The 16,642-nt window shown below is 32.9% G+C and overlaps 1 protein-coding gene across 10 annotated transcripts in view; it reads left to right on the top strand.

Moving 5' to 3' along the window:
* LOC135101873 (leukocyte elastase inhibitor-like) overlaps window positions 1-13,811 on the top strand; it is a 47,845-nt gene extending 34,034 nt beyond the window's left edge. For 5 of the 10 annotated variants that reach the window (XM_064006172.1, XM_064006178.1, XM_064006175.1 and 2 more), the window contains exon 8: window positions 9,933-11,167. In XM_064006172.1, the coding sequence (XP_063862242.1) occupies window positions 9,933-10,090 (158 nt within the window). In that variant the 3' untranslated portion in view covers window positions 10,091-11,167. Of the gene's footprint in view, window positions 1-184; window positions 1,374-5,463; window positions 5,710-9,932; window positions 11,168-13,652 lie in introns of those variants that run through there. The other 5 variants (XM_064006173.1, XM_064006179.1, XM_064006170.1 and 2 more) reach the window with 3 other exon arrangements.
* Window positions 13,812-16,642: the final 2,831 nt, after the last annotated feature.

Here is a 16,642-nt window from a genome sequence, read left to right as displayed (position 1 = left end):
TTATAGGATATTTTAAAGGTTGGATGAGGTGGTTAACTATTGGGTTAAGTGTATTCTAACCTAACTTCTCTATAAGTTGGCAAAATCACTAATCCATCACCTTACACATCCCATTGATGCCAGATTAGTGATGGGTGACCTGTACTAAAATAAACTGAAACAATGTATTATTTTTCCCCAACAGGTATCACCATCCAGTTAATGAGTCTTCAGCTTTATGGACCACCTAAATTCATTGCTGACCATCCATTTGTTTTCTTTATCAGAGATAATCGCTCAGGATTAATTTTCTTTAATGGTCGCCTGGTAATGCCATGAAATGGTTCACAAAATATGAAACATGTCACAAACTACAAGAGTATATGAAATCATCTTTCTATTATGACTTTAGATTTTAGGGTATTCTGGATTTATTGATATAAAGAATTCAAAATCTACAAAACTAAATTTTACTAAACATGAAAGCTTACTGTATAAAACAAATATTGGTTATAAGTCACATATTCAAAGTAGGATAAGTTAAGCTCTCTCAGAGAATTCAGTCATGCATGTACTATGACATATATTTGCTTTGCTCAAAATTTGAGCCTGGTGTAATTCTCTATATAGATGTGAGTTAAAACAAGCTTAGCCAATAAGGACTCATAAACCAAATTCTACACTCAGTAGGAGATCCTTACAAATATTGTGATTTCTGAGGAGTTGATATGTTATCATCACCAGAATTTATGGACTACTAGAAATTAAATTGATGTAGTTTCATAACTATAATAACACAAATATCTGTAGTGTGCTGATTTTGGTATATAGTAATAGCTTCATTTTCACCATTATTTCTTGCTTTCTGAGTGGACACTTGATTTTTCTAATAGATAACCAAACCATTTGTGTGTGACAACAGTCTGAAATGCAATTATATACAGCTTATGTTAGTGTGATTAATATAATTATAGTTTCATTTTATGCATATAAAAAAGCTGCTAGAAATTTCTAGAGAGAATGTGACCAGCAAGAACATTTCAGTCCCATGTTACACTTCCAAACATTCACACAAAATCTTTCCAAACACAAATTGTAATGTGAACAGCTAAGTCATATATTCAGCTCTAATTTGGCACATGCAGTTATTTTATTTATTTACTTATTATTTATTTTACTTAAAATTTTTATTTATTTATTTATTTATTTTATTTTTATTTTATTTATTTTATTATTTTTTTAAGAGAGTATATCACCCTTTTAAGCCATCATTGCTAAAACTCATTCAATCACTTTGAAATTTTTGTTGTAAGTGTCATAATGATAAATTTAAGCGGTCCTAATGTGATGGCGATAAGTCTTAAAGAAAAAAATTAAAAAATATAAAAGAAAAACAGCTATTTTAATCTACCTAGTCTAGTCAAGCATATAAAGAATGACATAATTATGACTACAATTTAAATTTTGTCTGGTTAAAACTAGAATGGATACTTTAGTTTTTTATCTGACTTTTTTTTTTCCATTTTATATGCTTGTACAATTTTTGGTAAAACTGTAAACTTGTGTGTTATTTATTAAAAAAAAAAAAAAAAATTAAGGAGAAAATTTGACTAGAAAATTTGGCAAAATAAAGAATCCAATCAGACTAAGATGTAGAATATTAAATGGTGATCACTTAAAAAAATTAAGGTAATTGGTTAAAAGTTAGTGGAGTTATTAAAATGCAAAGTCGAAAAAGGTGCTTTCAAGAAAATGGGGTGCAAAACCGAGTCTCCATGATGCTGCACTCCAACCCAACTGAAGTTTTGAGGCTAGTTGTATGGTAGGCCAAGACAGTGATGGAGATTGCTGGCGACATAACCACTGTTGTACTCCATCATCACCACAACTATTATGAAGCTGAGCTTTCTTTTTTGTAGCTTTGAGGTGCTTCAGGCAGTGTAGCCATATGCAGATGTGGAAGAACTTGTTTGGGTTCTGTGTGAGTCCCTGCAGACTTCTTTTCATCATTTCAGCTGATGTAAGCCAAGTATACACTCTTCACTAATTCCAGCTGCTCAGGTGGGAGGGAGAAGAATATCTTCATCTCTTGATGGCTTGGTGGTGTCTCACCTTTTGCTACTGCAGTCTGGAATTCTAAATGAGTGTGAGAAACCTCTACTGCTTTTTAGCACTGAACGAGCAGCTAAGGCCTAAGCCTGCTGCTGTTGGTGGTAATAGCATTGCATCTGTTTCTTGCTGATTTTCATCTTTCCAGCTGCATGCTCTTGTCTTGAGGAAGGCCTCCTTCCTCTTCTTACATAAGGCACTTGTTCATGTCATAATGAAGCCAAGCGTAAGTGTTCAGAAGCAAGAATACCAAAAAAGTGCTAGAACAAGGTGCTACACCCTCTTACTTGGAAGTCCTCAAGAATACTGGTACTGTTGATAGGCGTATGCCTGGCCCTGAGGCAGTGAGGGAACACCAGCTGTTTGGATAGATACCGTGTTTTGCAAGATAGAAAAAAATAAAATAAATAAATCGGGAAAATATGAAAATGTACGTTTCCTATGCCTCAGAGTGGATCCTTAAAGCGCATGTACCTCTAGATGCCCCCTAAAAGCTTTAAAAATGACCGTAGAACACCAAAACTTTATCTCTGAAATACTGCCATAATGTAGGTTGATTATTATTATTATTATTATTTTTTTTTTTTTTTTTTTTTTTTTTTTTTTTAGCAAATATCTCATTTCACCATTTTTGAACAAAAATTGGGTCATAAAGGGTGATATACCCCCTTAAGGTCATCTCTGGTAGTGGATGGAGCAGCCATAAGCAAATTTTATCTTATGGCTGATATATACTTCTCATTTCATCCTTTCTGTCAGTAAGCTTAAAGCTGTAGTTACTTTTACATTTTCAGGTTTGAGTGAAGTTTACTAGAAATGTATTGCTTATAAAACAGTTATACTCATAATTTATTGTACCATATAATAGCCACTTGCATATTTGAAACTGGTTTCCAAATGACACCAGAAAGAGATCAAAATGATTACTGATTGATAACTTAAAATAATCCTAAAGCTTAAGCTAAAGTAAATAGTCTTTTATTTTTTAAATATGGACTTAAACTCAGGAACTTAATATTGCTACAAATTTTTAAAAACTAACCATATACTGATTGATCTGTCAACCACAGTGACTATTAAGTTAAGAGTCTGAGAACTGCTATAATATTCCATCATTGTTTAACTTGAGATGAAGCTTTTGGGTGCACACTGGGCAGCAGCATAGCAAAGGAGAGGTGCCATTTTGCTTACATTCAACTGCAATAGTAGTTTTCACCTTAGGTGGCAATACCCCCCCCCCCCTTAAAAGGCCCCACCGACACTTTTCTGTGATTGGCTGGTGAAGTAGTTGGAGAGGTCTTACCTCTCTCTCTCTCTCTCTCTCTCTCTCTCTCTCTCTCTCTCTCTCTCTCTCTCTCTCTCTCTCTCTCTCTCTCTCTCTCTCTCTCTCTCTCTCTCTCTCTCTCTCTCTCTCTCTCTCAACAAATAAATATGAATTGCAATTATATATGAGAAGATAGATTATGCTCACCTACTTACATGTTTAATTTTACATATGTAGACACTTACACACACACACACACACACACATTTACTAACACTACATTTTTTACTTTAGATTATATAGTGTACCTTGTCACAAATAACCTTGTAATGACTAACAGGATTGTGGGGATCAGTTCCACAGACTTCTTGTAAGCTTCCCCAAACCACTGGAAAGCACTTGAACCGATAGGATGTGCCAGTTCCATAGTCAATTATATTTTCATTTGGGCATTCCCCAACCTCATTGGATCACTTACCAAAGCTTTTGGGGGTTCCAGCAAAGTATGACAAATGAGTATCAAGTGTTATAAACCTGAGTGTCAAAAAGAAAACAAAGAAACCCCATGGAGTGATGTCAACATTGCACAAGAAAAGAAATCTGCATTCATGACTCACGACCAGAAGCAGACACTCATGAACCTTATCACTAGACACAGAATAGTGCCAGTAAGAGTGGTAAGAAAAAAGGCTACATGGAAGAGGTTAGCTGCCAGGGATAGTGTTGCTCACTACATAGGTGAGGCCAAGACACTACACCAGCTGAAGAGAGCTTGGGACTACCTTAGTAACAAATTAATATTTTCAAAACTATTTATAACATGCAAAATATATATATATATATATATATATATATATATATATATATATATATATATATATATATATATATATATATATATATATATATATATATATATATATATATATATATATATATATATGGAGTATGCTTCACATGTCTGGGGGGGTTCCACTCATACCACTCTTCTAGACAGGGTGGAATCAAAAGCTTTTCGTCTCATCAACTCCTCTCCTCTAACTGACTGTCTTCAGTCTCTCTCTCATCGCCACAATATTGCATCTCTAGCAGTCTTCTACCACTATTTTCATGCTAACTGGTCTTCTGATACTGTTAAATGCATGCTTCCCCTCCTCCTGCAGCCTCGCTGCACAAGACTTTCTTCTTTCTCTCACCCCTATTCTGTCCACCTCTTTAATGCAAGAGAACCAGTATTCTCAGTCATTCATCCCCTTCTCTGGTAAACTCTGGAACTCCCTGCCTGCTTCTGTATTTCCACCTTCCTGTGACTTGAATTCCTTCAAGAGGGAGGTTTCAAGACCATTATCCTTCAATTTTTGACTACTGCTTTGAACCCTTTTTTGGGACTGGCATCTCAGTGGGCTTTTTTTTTATTTATTAGATTTTTCTTGCCCTTGGCCTGTGTCCCTCTTTTATATATATATATATATATATATATATATATATATATATATATATATATATATATATATATATATATATATATATATATATATATATATATATATACGAGTATATATTAGCTCATAGTAAATGTTTTCTTAATTCTAAAATTGCTCAGCTCCAGAAAAATATGAATTACTTTTCATATCATTAGCCACTGAGGTCAATATTTTCCGTGAATCATATTATGAATGTGGAATTTTTGCAAACTAAACCTATGAACACTTGGTTTTACTTTATGTTAGTATCTGGCTTTTAAATATTGCACAAAATAATTTTGTAAAACATCTATGTTACTCATAGCTGATGGAGACTGAAACAAAATACATATAGGAGATAAGTATGTTCACATTTGCATTTTTTCAGCTTTATGCCTGTTGCATCTGCTTTCTCATTCTCTAGATCTTATCCTTAAGGTTTACTACTGATATGGGCAACTCTGTTCACAGATGTGCTTATTTAATTGATAACATGGCTTCCATGATGTCAGCCATACATTTACTTTTATTTTCATAAGTTAAACTATATAATTCATAATTTACTCATGATATCCTATTCCAAAGTAGCTTAAGAATTATATTCCCATGATAATTTTATTACATTTTGTTCTGCACATATGTTTGCAGGTGTTGTCATTCGAGAAAGAAGCCTTCCCCCAAATCCTTTTGAGTTCACAGCTGATCATCCTTTCTTGTTCTTCATGAAGCATCATCAGTCTGACTGTGTGCTATTTGCAGGCAGATTAGTTGTTCCTGATAGAGTTTATCCTAAAGATGAACTCTAAAGGGTTGTTAAGTATATTACAGTTTCAGTTAATATTGTTAGAACAATATGGTGGAGGAATATTGGGAAATAATTATAAACTAGTAATTCTGACATGAGTTTTGTTATCAGTGTACTGATATAATATATATATATATATATATATATATATATATATATATATATATATATATATATATATATATATATATATATATATATGTATATATATATATATATATATATATATATATATATATATATGTATATATATATATATATATATGTATATATATATGTATATATATATATATATATATATATATATGTATATATATATATATATATATATATATATATATATATATATATATATATATATATATATATATATATATATATATATATATATATAAGAAAGTAAAAAGATGTGTGTCATGTAATGAATAATAGCTGTTAATTATTGAAAAATATTTATGGAATCCATATCCATATGCAAGATGATACAAATGAATGTAAGTAGAATATTAAAATTGAAGAGAAAGATGGATGTGAAGGCATTATGACTAGATGGTGTGTTAGGATGGATTTTGATGTATTGTGTAGAACAGGTAATTCTGAAAAAAAAAAACACTAATAGTAATAACAATTTATATAAATCTATATAGCAGTGACAAAACAGTCAAAGCCAACCAACATCCATTTGAGCCTTGTTGATTACTTATGTACACTGAATGTACCATCATGGGTTTGATACAGCTGTACCATATCATGGGTACCCTTTACATAGATTAATTTTTCAGGATCCCAAAGGAGTGTTATATAGTGGTGTCAGCAGTAAAAACCATGAAGAGTATGGAGTTTTAATAAAAGAGAGATTTACCATGTTGGCCACTGGCAAGTGACCAGTGACACTGAAGGAGCTTGGTTGTATGCTACATAAAAGAAGAAAACAGAACATCACTTCTCTCTCTCTCTCTCTCTCCTCTCTCTCTCTCTCTCTCTCTCTCTCTCTCTCTCTCTCTCTCTCTCTCTCTCTCTCTCTCTCTCTCTCTCTCTCTCTCTCTCTCTCTCTCTCTCAAAAGAAGCATGTACTGTATAGTAAATACCATTGTTGTACACATGAAACATTTTAAACAGTGTCAGCAATAATTTTTCTCATTGGCTTATGTTGCAAGCATCCTAGTAAATGAGATATCATGTCACCTTTGAAGTGCACCACTTTTGCTGCCATTATCTTTGCAAACATGTCTTTAGAATTGCCTTTCGTGAACATGGCCTTATAAATATAGACAAGAGAAAAAATAGAGCTTCACAGAAAGTTAGGTATATGGAAATACCAAAAAACTGACCTGAAAAGGAGGAGGAAAGCCCTGTTGTGGCAGGACAGTCAAAATCAACCAACATCCACCTCAATCCTGGTGATCATTTGTTGATTGGTAATGTGTTGGAGTTGTGTCTATTGAGTGTCCTGCCAAAGATTCATTCCCTGGTTTCTCTCTCTCTCTCTCTCTCTCTCTCTCTCTCTCTCTCTCTCTCTCTCTCTCTCTCTCTCTCTCTCTCTCTCTCTCTCTCTCTCTCTCTCTCTCTCAACAAATGAATATGAATTGAAATTATATATGAGAAGATAGATTATGCTCACCTACTTACATGTTTAATTTTACACATGTAGACATTTACACACACACACACACACACACACACACACACACACATTTAATAACACTATATTTTTTACTTTAGATTACATAGTATACCTTGTCACAAATAGCCTTGTAATGACCAGCAGGATTGTGGGGGCCAATTCCACAGACTTTTTGTAAGCTTTCCCCAAAGCAAAACACTGGGAAGTGCTTGAACATATAGGATGTGCCAGTTCCATAGGCAGTTATATTTTCATTTGGGCATTCCCCCAACCTCATTACTTTAGATTACATAGTATACCTTGTCACAAATAGCCTTGTAATGACCAGCAGGATTGTGGGGGCCAATTCCACAGACTTTTTGTAAGCTTTCCCCAAAGCAAAACACTGGGAAGTGCTTGAACATATAGGATGTGCCAGTTCCATAGGCAGTTATATTTTCATTTGGGCATTCCCCCAACCTCATTGGATCACTTACCAAAGCTTTTGGGGGCTCCAGCAAAGTTTGGCAAATGAATATCAAGTGTTATAAACCAGTCAAAAAAAAAAAAAAAGAAAAAAGAAAAAAGAAACCCCATGGAGTGATGTCAACATTGCACAAGAAAAGAAATCTGCATTCATGACTCACAAGCAGAAGCAGACACTCGTGAGCCTTGTCACTAGTCACAGAATAGTGCCAGTAAGAGTGGCAAGAAAAAAGGCTACATGGAAGAGGATAGCTGCCAGGGATAATGTTGCTCACTACACAGTTGAGGCTAAGACACTACACCAGCTGAAGAGAGCTTGGGACTACCTTAGAAACAAATTAATATTTTCATCACTAATTATATAAATATATATATATAATATATATATATAAATATATATATATATAATATATATATATAAATATATATATATATAAATATATATATATAAATATATATATATATATATATAAATATATATATATATAATATATATATATAAATATATATATATATAATATATATATATAAATATATATATATATAATATATATATATAAATATAAATATATAAATATATATATAAATATATATAATATATATATAAATATATATAATATATATATAAATATATATAATATATATATAAATATATATAATATATATATAAATATATATAAATATATATAATATATATATAAATATATATAATATATATATAAATATATATATAAATATATATAATATATATATAAATATATATAATATATATATATATATATATATATATATATATATATATATATATATATATATATATATATATATATATATATATATTTATACATTTTAGCTCATAGTAAATGTTTTCTTAATCCTAAAATTGCTAAGCTCCAGAAAAATATAAATTACTTTTCATATCATTAGCTATTGAGTTCAATATTTTCTGTGAATCATATTATGATTTTCTGTGAATCATATTATGAATCTGGAATTTATGCAAACTGAACCTATGAACAATAAAACCAGTTAAAACTAGTAATTATATTCACTCCTTTCCCAAACTTTATTCTTTTTCAAGGCTTCCTCATAAACCTTTCATTATCTGTAAAAATTTCTATTGAAGTAAGAGATAAATATAACCTCCCCTTTCTTGGGACCCAAGAAGAAAGAGGAATATGGTGCAGGAGAGAGAGAGGATGCTTTGGAATCTCATTTTAGAAAAGAGGATATTGCTATTAATAAAAGAACCACAAGTTAATGGGGAAGCTTGCCAAGGACTTTCAGGCTCTCACTCACCTGATTAGCTACCCCTAAAACATAAGTTGGCTACCTAGAGTGTTTCCACTACAATAAATATTGTATGAAACCACAGCAACCTCACAGGGCTACATAGCAGCAATAAAATGGTATTTGGCCCCTTCTTATTTGAGGCACGTTAGCTAAGAAATGCTGCATCACTAAAATACTGAAACAGAGTGAGAGCTATTAGACACTTAACAAAAATAACCAGAAAAGCGAAGGAATTTGCAAAAGATGGGTGAAGCTGTGAGGATGATTATCATTGGCGTGTGTTTTTTATCTTGATCCAAACTTTAATAATTAATACAAAGATGATAGTCATTGTTACATATGTAGTGGTCGTTTCTCTTATTTAAAAAATATATATATGCAATCTGCAGTTTCTGTGAAGCCCATTATAACAAATTTTTGAGGTGGTTCTTTATAGCCATATACTCATACTACTATGAGCCACCAAAAAGTGATACAAAGTGATAGAAAGATGAATGCATTATGGTAGCATATTCAATATGTAAATTTATTGCAAGTTTGCTTTTACTTTTTTAGTATCTGGCTTAAATATTGCACAAAACAATTTTGTAAAACATTTATGTTACACATAGCTGGTGGAGACAAACAAAATACATATAGGAGATAAGTATGTTCACATTTGCATTTTTTCAGCTTTATGCCTGTTGCATTTGTTTTCTCATTCTTTAGACCTTATCCTGAAGGTTTACTACTGATATGGGCAACTCTGTTCACAGTTGCTTATTTAATTTATAACATGGTTTTCATAATGTCTACCATACATTTATTTGTATTTTCATAAGTTGAACTATATGATTCATAATTTACTCATGTTATCCTATTTCAAATTAACTTAAGAATTATATATCAAAGATAATTTTATTATATTTTGTTCTGCACATATATTTTCAGGTACCATCATTCAAAAAAGAAGCCTTCCCCCAGATCCTTATCAGTTCACAGCTGATCATCCTTTCTTTTTCTTCATCAAGCATCATCAGTCTGACTGTGTGCTGTTTGCAGGTAGATTAGTTGTGCCTGATAGAATTTATCCTAAAGATGAACTCTAAAGGGCTGTTAGGTATGTTACAGTTTCAGTTAATGTTGTTAGAACAATATGGTGGAGGAATATTGGGAAACAATTATAAACTAGTAATTATGACTTGAGTTTTGTTATCAGTGTACTGATTATATATATATATATATATATATATATATAGAATTTATCCTAAAGATGAACTCTAAAGGGCTGTTAGGTATGTTACAGTTTCAGTTAATGTTGTTAGAACAATATGGTGGAGGAATATTGGGAAACAATTATAAACTAGTAATTATGACTTGAGTTTTGTTATCAGTGTACTGATTATATATATATATATATATATATATATATATATATATATATATATATATATATATATATATATATATATATATATATATATATATATATATATATTTGTGTGTGTGTGTAAGTAAACGATATTTGTCATGTAGTGAATAATAGTTGTCAATTACTGAAAAATATTTATGGAATCCATATCCAAGGTGAGACCTGTGTGCAAGGTGATACAAGTGAATGTAAGCAGAATATTAAAAGTGAAGAGAAAGGCAGATGTGAAGGCATTATGACTAGATGGTGTGTTAGGATGGATTTTGATGTACTGTGTAGAACAGGTAATTCTGAAAAAAAAAAAAAAAAATACTAATACTAATAACAATTTATATAAATCTATATAGTAGTGACAGAACAGCCAAAGCCAACCAACATAAACTTAAGCCTTGGTGATTACTTATGTACAATGAATGTCCCATCATGGGTTTGATGCAGCCATACCATATCATGGGTACCCTTTACATTGATTAATTTTTCAGGATCCCAAAAGTGTTGTTTAGTGGTGTCAGCAGTATACCATGAAGAGTATGGAGTTTTAATAAAAGAAAGATTTACCATGTTGGCTACTGGCAAGTGACCAGCAACTCACTGAAGGAGCTTGGTTGTATGCTACATAAAAGAAGAAAACAGAACATGTTCACATAGTTTTCTCTCTCTCTCTCTCTCTCTCTCTCTCTCTCTCTCTCTCTCTCTCTCTCTCTCTCTCTCTCTCTCTCTCTCTCTCTCTCTCTCTCTCTCTCTCTCTCTCTCTCTCTCTCTCTCTCTCTCTCTCTCTCTCTCTCAAAAGCAGCATGTATTGTATAGTAAATGCCATTGTTGTACACATGAAACACTTTAAAACGGTGTCAGCAATGATTTTTCTCATTGGCTTACATTGCAAGCATCCTAGTGAGGCATCATGTCACCTTTAAAGTGCACTGTCCTTATGTAAATCTATGAACCTAAAACTGCTGAACAAATGTGTGATTGGAATAAAAATTTTGGAACATGCATTTGACCTGGCATTTGAGAAAAATGTGCTGTGGCATATGTGTACACCTCCATATGCTACCACTATCTTGGCATGGCAACATGTCTTCAGAAATGCCTTTTGTGAACATGGTCTTATAAATATAGGTAAGAGAAAGACAGAGCTTCACAAAAAGTTAAGGTATATGGAAATGCTAGAAATTGACCTGAAAGGAGGAGAAAAGCCCCCGTTGTGGCAGAACAGTCAAGATCAACCAACATCCACCTGGATTCTGGTGATCACTTGTTGATTGGTAATATGTTGGAGTTCTGTCTATTGAGTGTTCTGTCAAAGATTCATTCCCTGGTTTTTCTCTCTCTCTCATGGTTATTCTTAATTTTTTTTTGATTGGTAATATGTTGGAGTTCTGTCTATTGAGTGTTCTGTCAATTCATTCCCTGGTTTTTCTCTCATGGTTATTCTTGGTAATATGTTGGAGTTCTGTCTATTGAGTGTTCTGTCAATTCATTCCCTGGTTTTTCTCTCATGGTTATTCTTAATTTTTTATTTTTTTTTTCATTATTTCAAAACATACAGCATTACAATATTACTTCACAGCATTACAATATTAGTTCATATTTAAATATCTTATCATTGGTCTGTGTGATGTCACATAGAATACAGTGCAAGGTGTTGTTTTGAATCACTGAGTCAGTCAATTTCTCAAGTCATTATCTAATAGGGATCATACATGTTCCATTATGTTTTGAAATTTATAAGGAGTTGCTTAAAGTATTCAAAATATATTTCAAGAAACTGCTGATGTATCAAATGACACTTTTTTGTGGTGAATTTTATTTTGTGGTAATACTTCCAAAACATGTATTTTTAGGTGTACCATATATAAATATCACATACATTCATATGTTATAAATAAAGTAAAAAAAAATTGATACTCAATTTTACTCCCTCTGAAACTATATTTGTATTCTATTTCTTTTTATGTTCTTTCACTGCTCCTCATCTCCATTATCTCTGATGCCATCCATGTGCTAACAGCTGATCATTGAGGTTAGGATGAAGGATTTTGCATTATACTTGCTGTAGTAGAGAAGAAAATATATATATATATATATATATATATATATATATATATATATATATATATATATATATATATATATATATATATATATATATATATATATATCACCTCCCTCCAGCCAAGAAACCCCAGGTCTACCTTGGAGGAAAAAACAACCAGCAACCTTAGCCACCTCTCCACTCCATGCCACTGTATGAGCATTCCCAGACAGACCAAATCATCAGGCACCCTTTTTTTTGTGGGGGAGGTAAATCCCTCTATGTCAAGACATTTTTGCATTTGTCAGGCCAACCTTTCCCCCTATTAGTCTGAGTTAGGGGGGGCAACAAGCAGTAACTAATACCAAAGTAAAAAAAAAAAAATTTTTATATCAAAGCAAAAATTATTTTTATATAAAAAAATATAAAATTTATAAAAATTTGATATCTAAGTATAAAAAATATATAAATCAATAAAATTTAAAAATTTTTGATATCCAAGTATAAGAAATACATAAATCAATAAAATTTATAAAAATTTTTGATATCAAAGTATAAAAAATATATATTCATATAAAAATCACGTGTTCATATAATATTCAAAAGTATATATTAAAAAAAATATGGTAAAAAAACAGTCACTGGCTAGTACAAGTACTTGATTGGGTAGCACTGCCATAGATTGTTATACTGTATTGTCATTATGGCAACTTATTCTCAAAAAATATATGGTAAAAAACCAAAGTCACTGGCTAGTACCGAGTACTTGATTGGGTAGCACTGCCATTGATTGTTATATTGTCATTACGACTGACATTTTCTCACAAGACTCATTTTGTACATCTACAGTACACTCCAACAATAGGGGATCACTCCGACAATTAGTTTATTCATTACCTGACAATAGTCAGTCCATTACTAAAAGTAACAAAAATAACCATAGGTACTCCATCATTTACTTCAGAAGTTTGCATTATTTACTACAAAAGTGCACTTGTATTTGGAGACCCGCAACCTTCAAGTCTTTTATAATACCTCAAAGGACCTCCAGAGATAAAGTACATAATTTCCCAGCCAAAAAAATTATTAAAAAAAAAAGTGGGAGTCCTCTGAACTCTTACAACACCGAAGCTCAATTTACCACAACTAGTGGCTAAAACCAAGTCTGACACATTCGTATTTTTTTTTTTTTTTTTTTTAACAGGTGTGTGCAGATAGAAGGCAAGAATATCCTGTCCAGTGTTGACTGGAGAGCTCCAGAGTGCTGGTGCTATTCCTGCTCTGCCAAGCTTTCTCCCAGCAACATGTCATTAAAGGGTTTTGTTTATTTCATTCATTCACTATAAATAGAAATTCCCCTCAATTGTTCACTTTCAAGATCCCATTACCTAACTATTTCATGGTAAATTTATTAACTAATTGCTGTCCAAGATATTAACGGACAGACATAAAAGCTATAGAAAAACCAGACTAATCGAACAAAACTTACATCAACTAGTGACAAAGATTCAGTAGTGAGGAACATACGCCGTCACAAGCGGATGTTAACTTTCCTCTCACTGCAGAAGTGATGGACATTCATTCATTTTACATCAACATCTGCAACAAGTTCATTATAACCAGACCGCATTCATTTTGCATCAACATCCTGCAATAACTTCATTACAACCAATCACATTGATATTGACAAACACCATCACAAGAGGGAGTTCACTTTCCTCACTGTAAAAGTGATGGACAGCATTCATTTTACATCAATATGCAACAAGTTCATTATAACCAATCACACATTGACTAACTATTAAACTTCAATTAGTCAACCACATTCCACGATTATTCATAATGAAAGTAAAGATAACCACGTATAAATAGAGACATTAAACTAAAGACTTCAATTAGTCAACCACATTCCACGATTATTCATAATGAAAGTAAAAGTAACCAAACTAAAGCTGCAACCACATTCCACAATTACTCAAACTACATTCCACAATTACTCATAATACTCAAAGTAACACGTATAAATAAATTCCTAAAGAGCTTAAACTAAAGCTGCAAGAAGCCACCAGAGAACAAAGATTCTTAAATGCTTAAAGTCAAAGTACCAAGTATATTTCTAAAGCCCTTAAACCTCAAATAATGCAACAATTGAAGCTGAAAGAATCCACTAACCTATATGCGGCAGTTCCTGTATGAAACCAACCTTTTACTGATGATAATCAGACACCCATAAATTCTTACCTTTTTAAAGCTCCCTAATAAGACTCGGCAGTAACAGCCTAATTACCCAGTCCGTTACCATAAATATCTTTTTAAAGCTCCCTGACAAAACTCAGCAGTAACAGCCTGATTACCCAGTACACCCAGTGCGTTACATTTATACCACTCTACTGAAACCGAATTATTTCATGTTGCTTTCTATCCTCATTACCCTACAAGTTTTCATCTTTCTATCCTCATTACCCTACAAGTTTTCATCATCTCCTTTATGGAAATTCTTAATAATGGATCAGCTTCTCAATCACAGTAGTAGTTCAATAAAGAACAAGCAGCTTGACTAATGGGATATTAGTACTGATCAGGTTCTCTGATCTAAAATCAGTTCAGTATGGAACACAGCTTGACTAGTGGGATAGTACAAAGACATTCACACGATTCTAGCGATGCACTTACATCCACCACCACTGATAAGAACCACACTAATGTAATACTTTAACATTATGCACCAACAATAAACCCCAAGCAAACTACGGCCCGTATTCGATAACGCTTTGTTCTCACCACGTCGGTTTTAAATAGCCAGGGAGACGATTATCCGGGTTCTTAGAGACATTCCGCCTTCTGTTATTTTATAGAATCTTTTTAACATGCTACTAAACTCGTAAAACCCTTAAAATCCCGTGTACGTTCATCTAGAGTGTTTTGAGAGTAATGGAGAGCAGAGCAGACCCTTGAAATCCCGTGTACATTCACCTAGAGCGTTTTGCGAGTAATGGAGAGCGGAACAGACCCTTAAAATCCCCTGTACGTTCAGCCAGAGCGTTTTGTGAGTAATGAAGGAGCGCGGAGCAAGCCCTTGAAATCCCGTGTACGTTCATCTAGAGCAGAGGTTCTTAACCGGGGGTATCCATACCCCTTGGGGGTATGGGAACCAAAGGCCGGGGGTCTGGGACTCGATTTCTGGGTACTGGTAGTTTCCTTCTCTGTTCTGTTCTTTTTTACAAATAAAATGGAACTATAACTTTATTAATTTTGCTTTCAGTAAAAAAAAAAAAATATATCAATGGTTATGTTTTTACGTAGTCGAGGGACTAAAAACTTGCACATTTGTTTTTTTTTTTTTCTTTTTTTTTTGTATAATAAAACGGAACTATAACTTTATTAATTTTGCTTTCAGTAAAAAAATAATAAAATTATCAATGGTTATGTTTTTTTCCTAGCAATCCGTATCTAAAGTACAGTAAATTCAAGTGATTGAAATACTCGTATCTGGAAGACATACTGGCAAATAATAGGATTGGTGATAATTATTTGAACAGTCAAGTGAAGGGGGTATGGGACCATATTCGACAATCCATTGGGGGTATAGAACCATCAAAAGGTTAAGAACCCCTGATCTAGAGCGTTTTGAGTGTAATGTAGAGCGGAGCAGACCCTTAAAATCCCATGTTCATCTAAAGCGTTTTGCGAGTAATGAAGGAGCGCGGAGCGGTGCAGAAGTCTCAGAATGTGGCCTTGCGTATTGTATTTACCCTGTAACCTTTGAGAACACTACTGAACAATAAATTCCATTTAAAATAACATGAATAGCAATTACTTTGGCAATCCAGGCGCATCTAGCCTCTGGCTTCACGGATTCATCGCTGTCCCGAGACAGCCACCGCCACTCATAACTGCACGGAAAACTGGCTGCACACTCGCGGCTAACTGAAATTTTGGCTGCACAATCGCCTGCACAATCGCGGCTAGCACAAACTTTTGTCCATCTCATACAAGGTCTAACTTCAGTCATCCTGTAATAGAACTCGTGTAGAAAACTCAATGTAACGAACACAACTTCATGTAACAAATTACTGAAAATCTATGAGAAAACATTCCATTACTACACACGACTAGAAAAATAACTTAGATGACCAATAAGCAAATAGAGGAACGAAACGCATGGAAATATCGTATTGTGAAGCATCACATCTA

Source organism: Scylla paramamosain, chromosome 7 (genome assembly GCF_035594125.1).
Source record: "Scylla paramamosain isolate STU-SP2022 chromosome 7, ASM3559412v1, whole genome shotgun sequence".
Classification (NCBI taxonomy): domain Eukaryota; kingdom Metazoa; phylum Arthropoda; class Malacostraca; order Decapoda; family Portunidae; genus Scylla; species Scylla paramamosain.
This window is presented reverse-complemented; position numbering and strand designations above follow the sequence as displayed.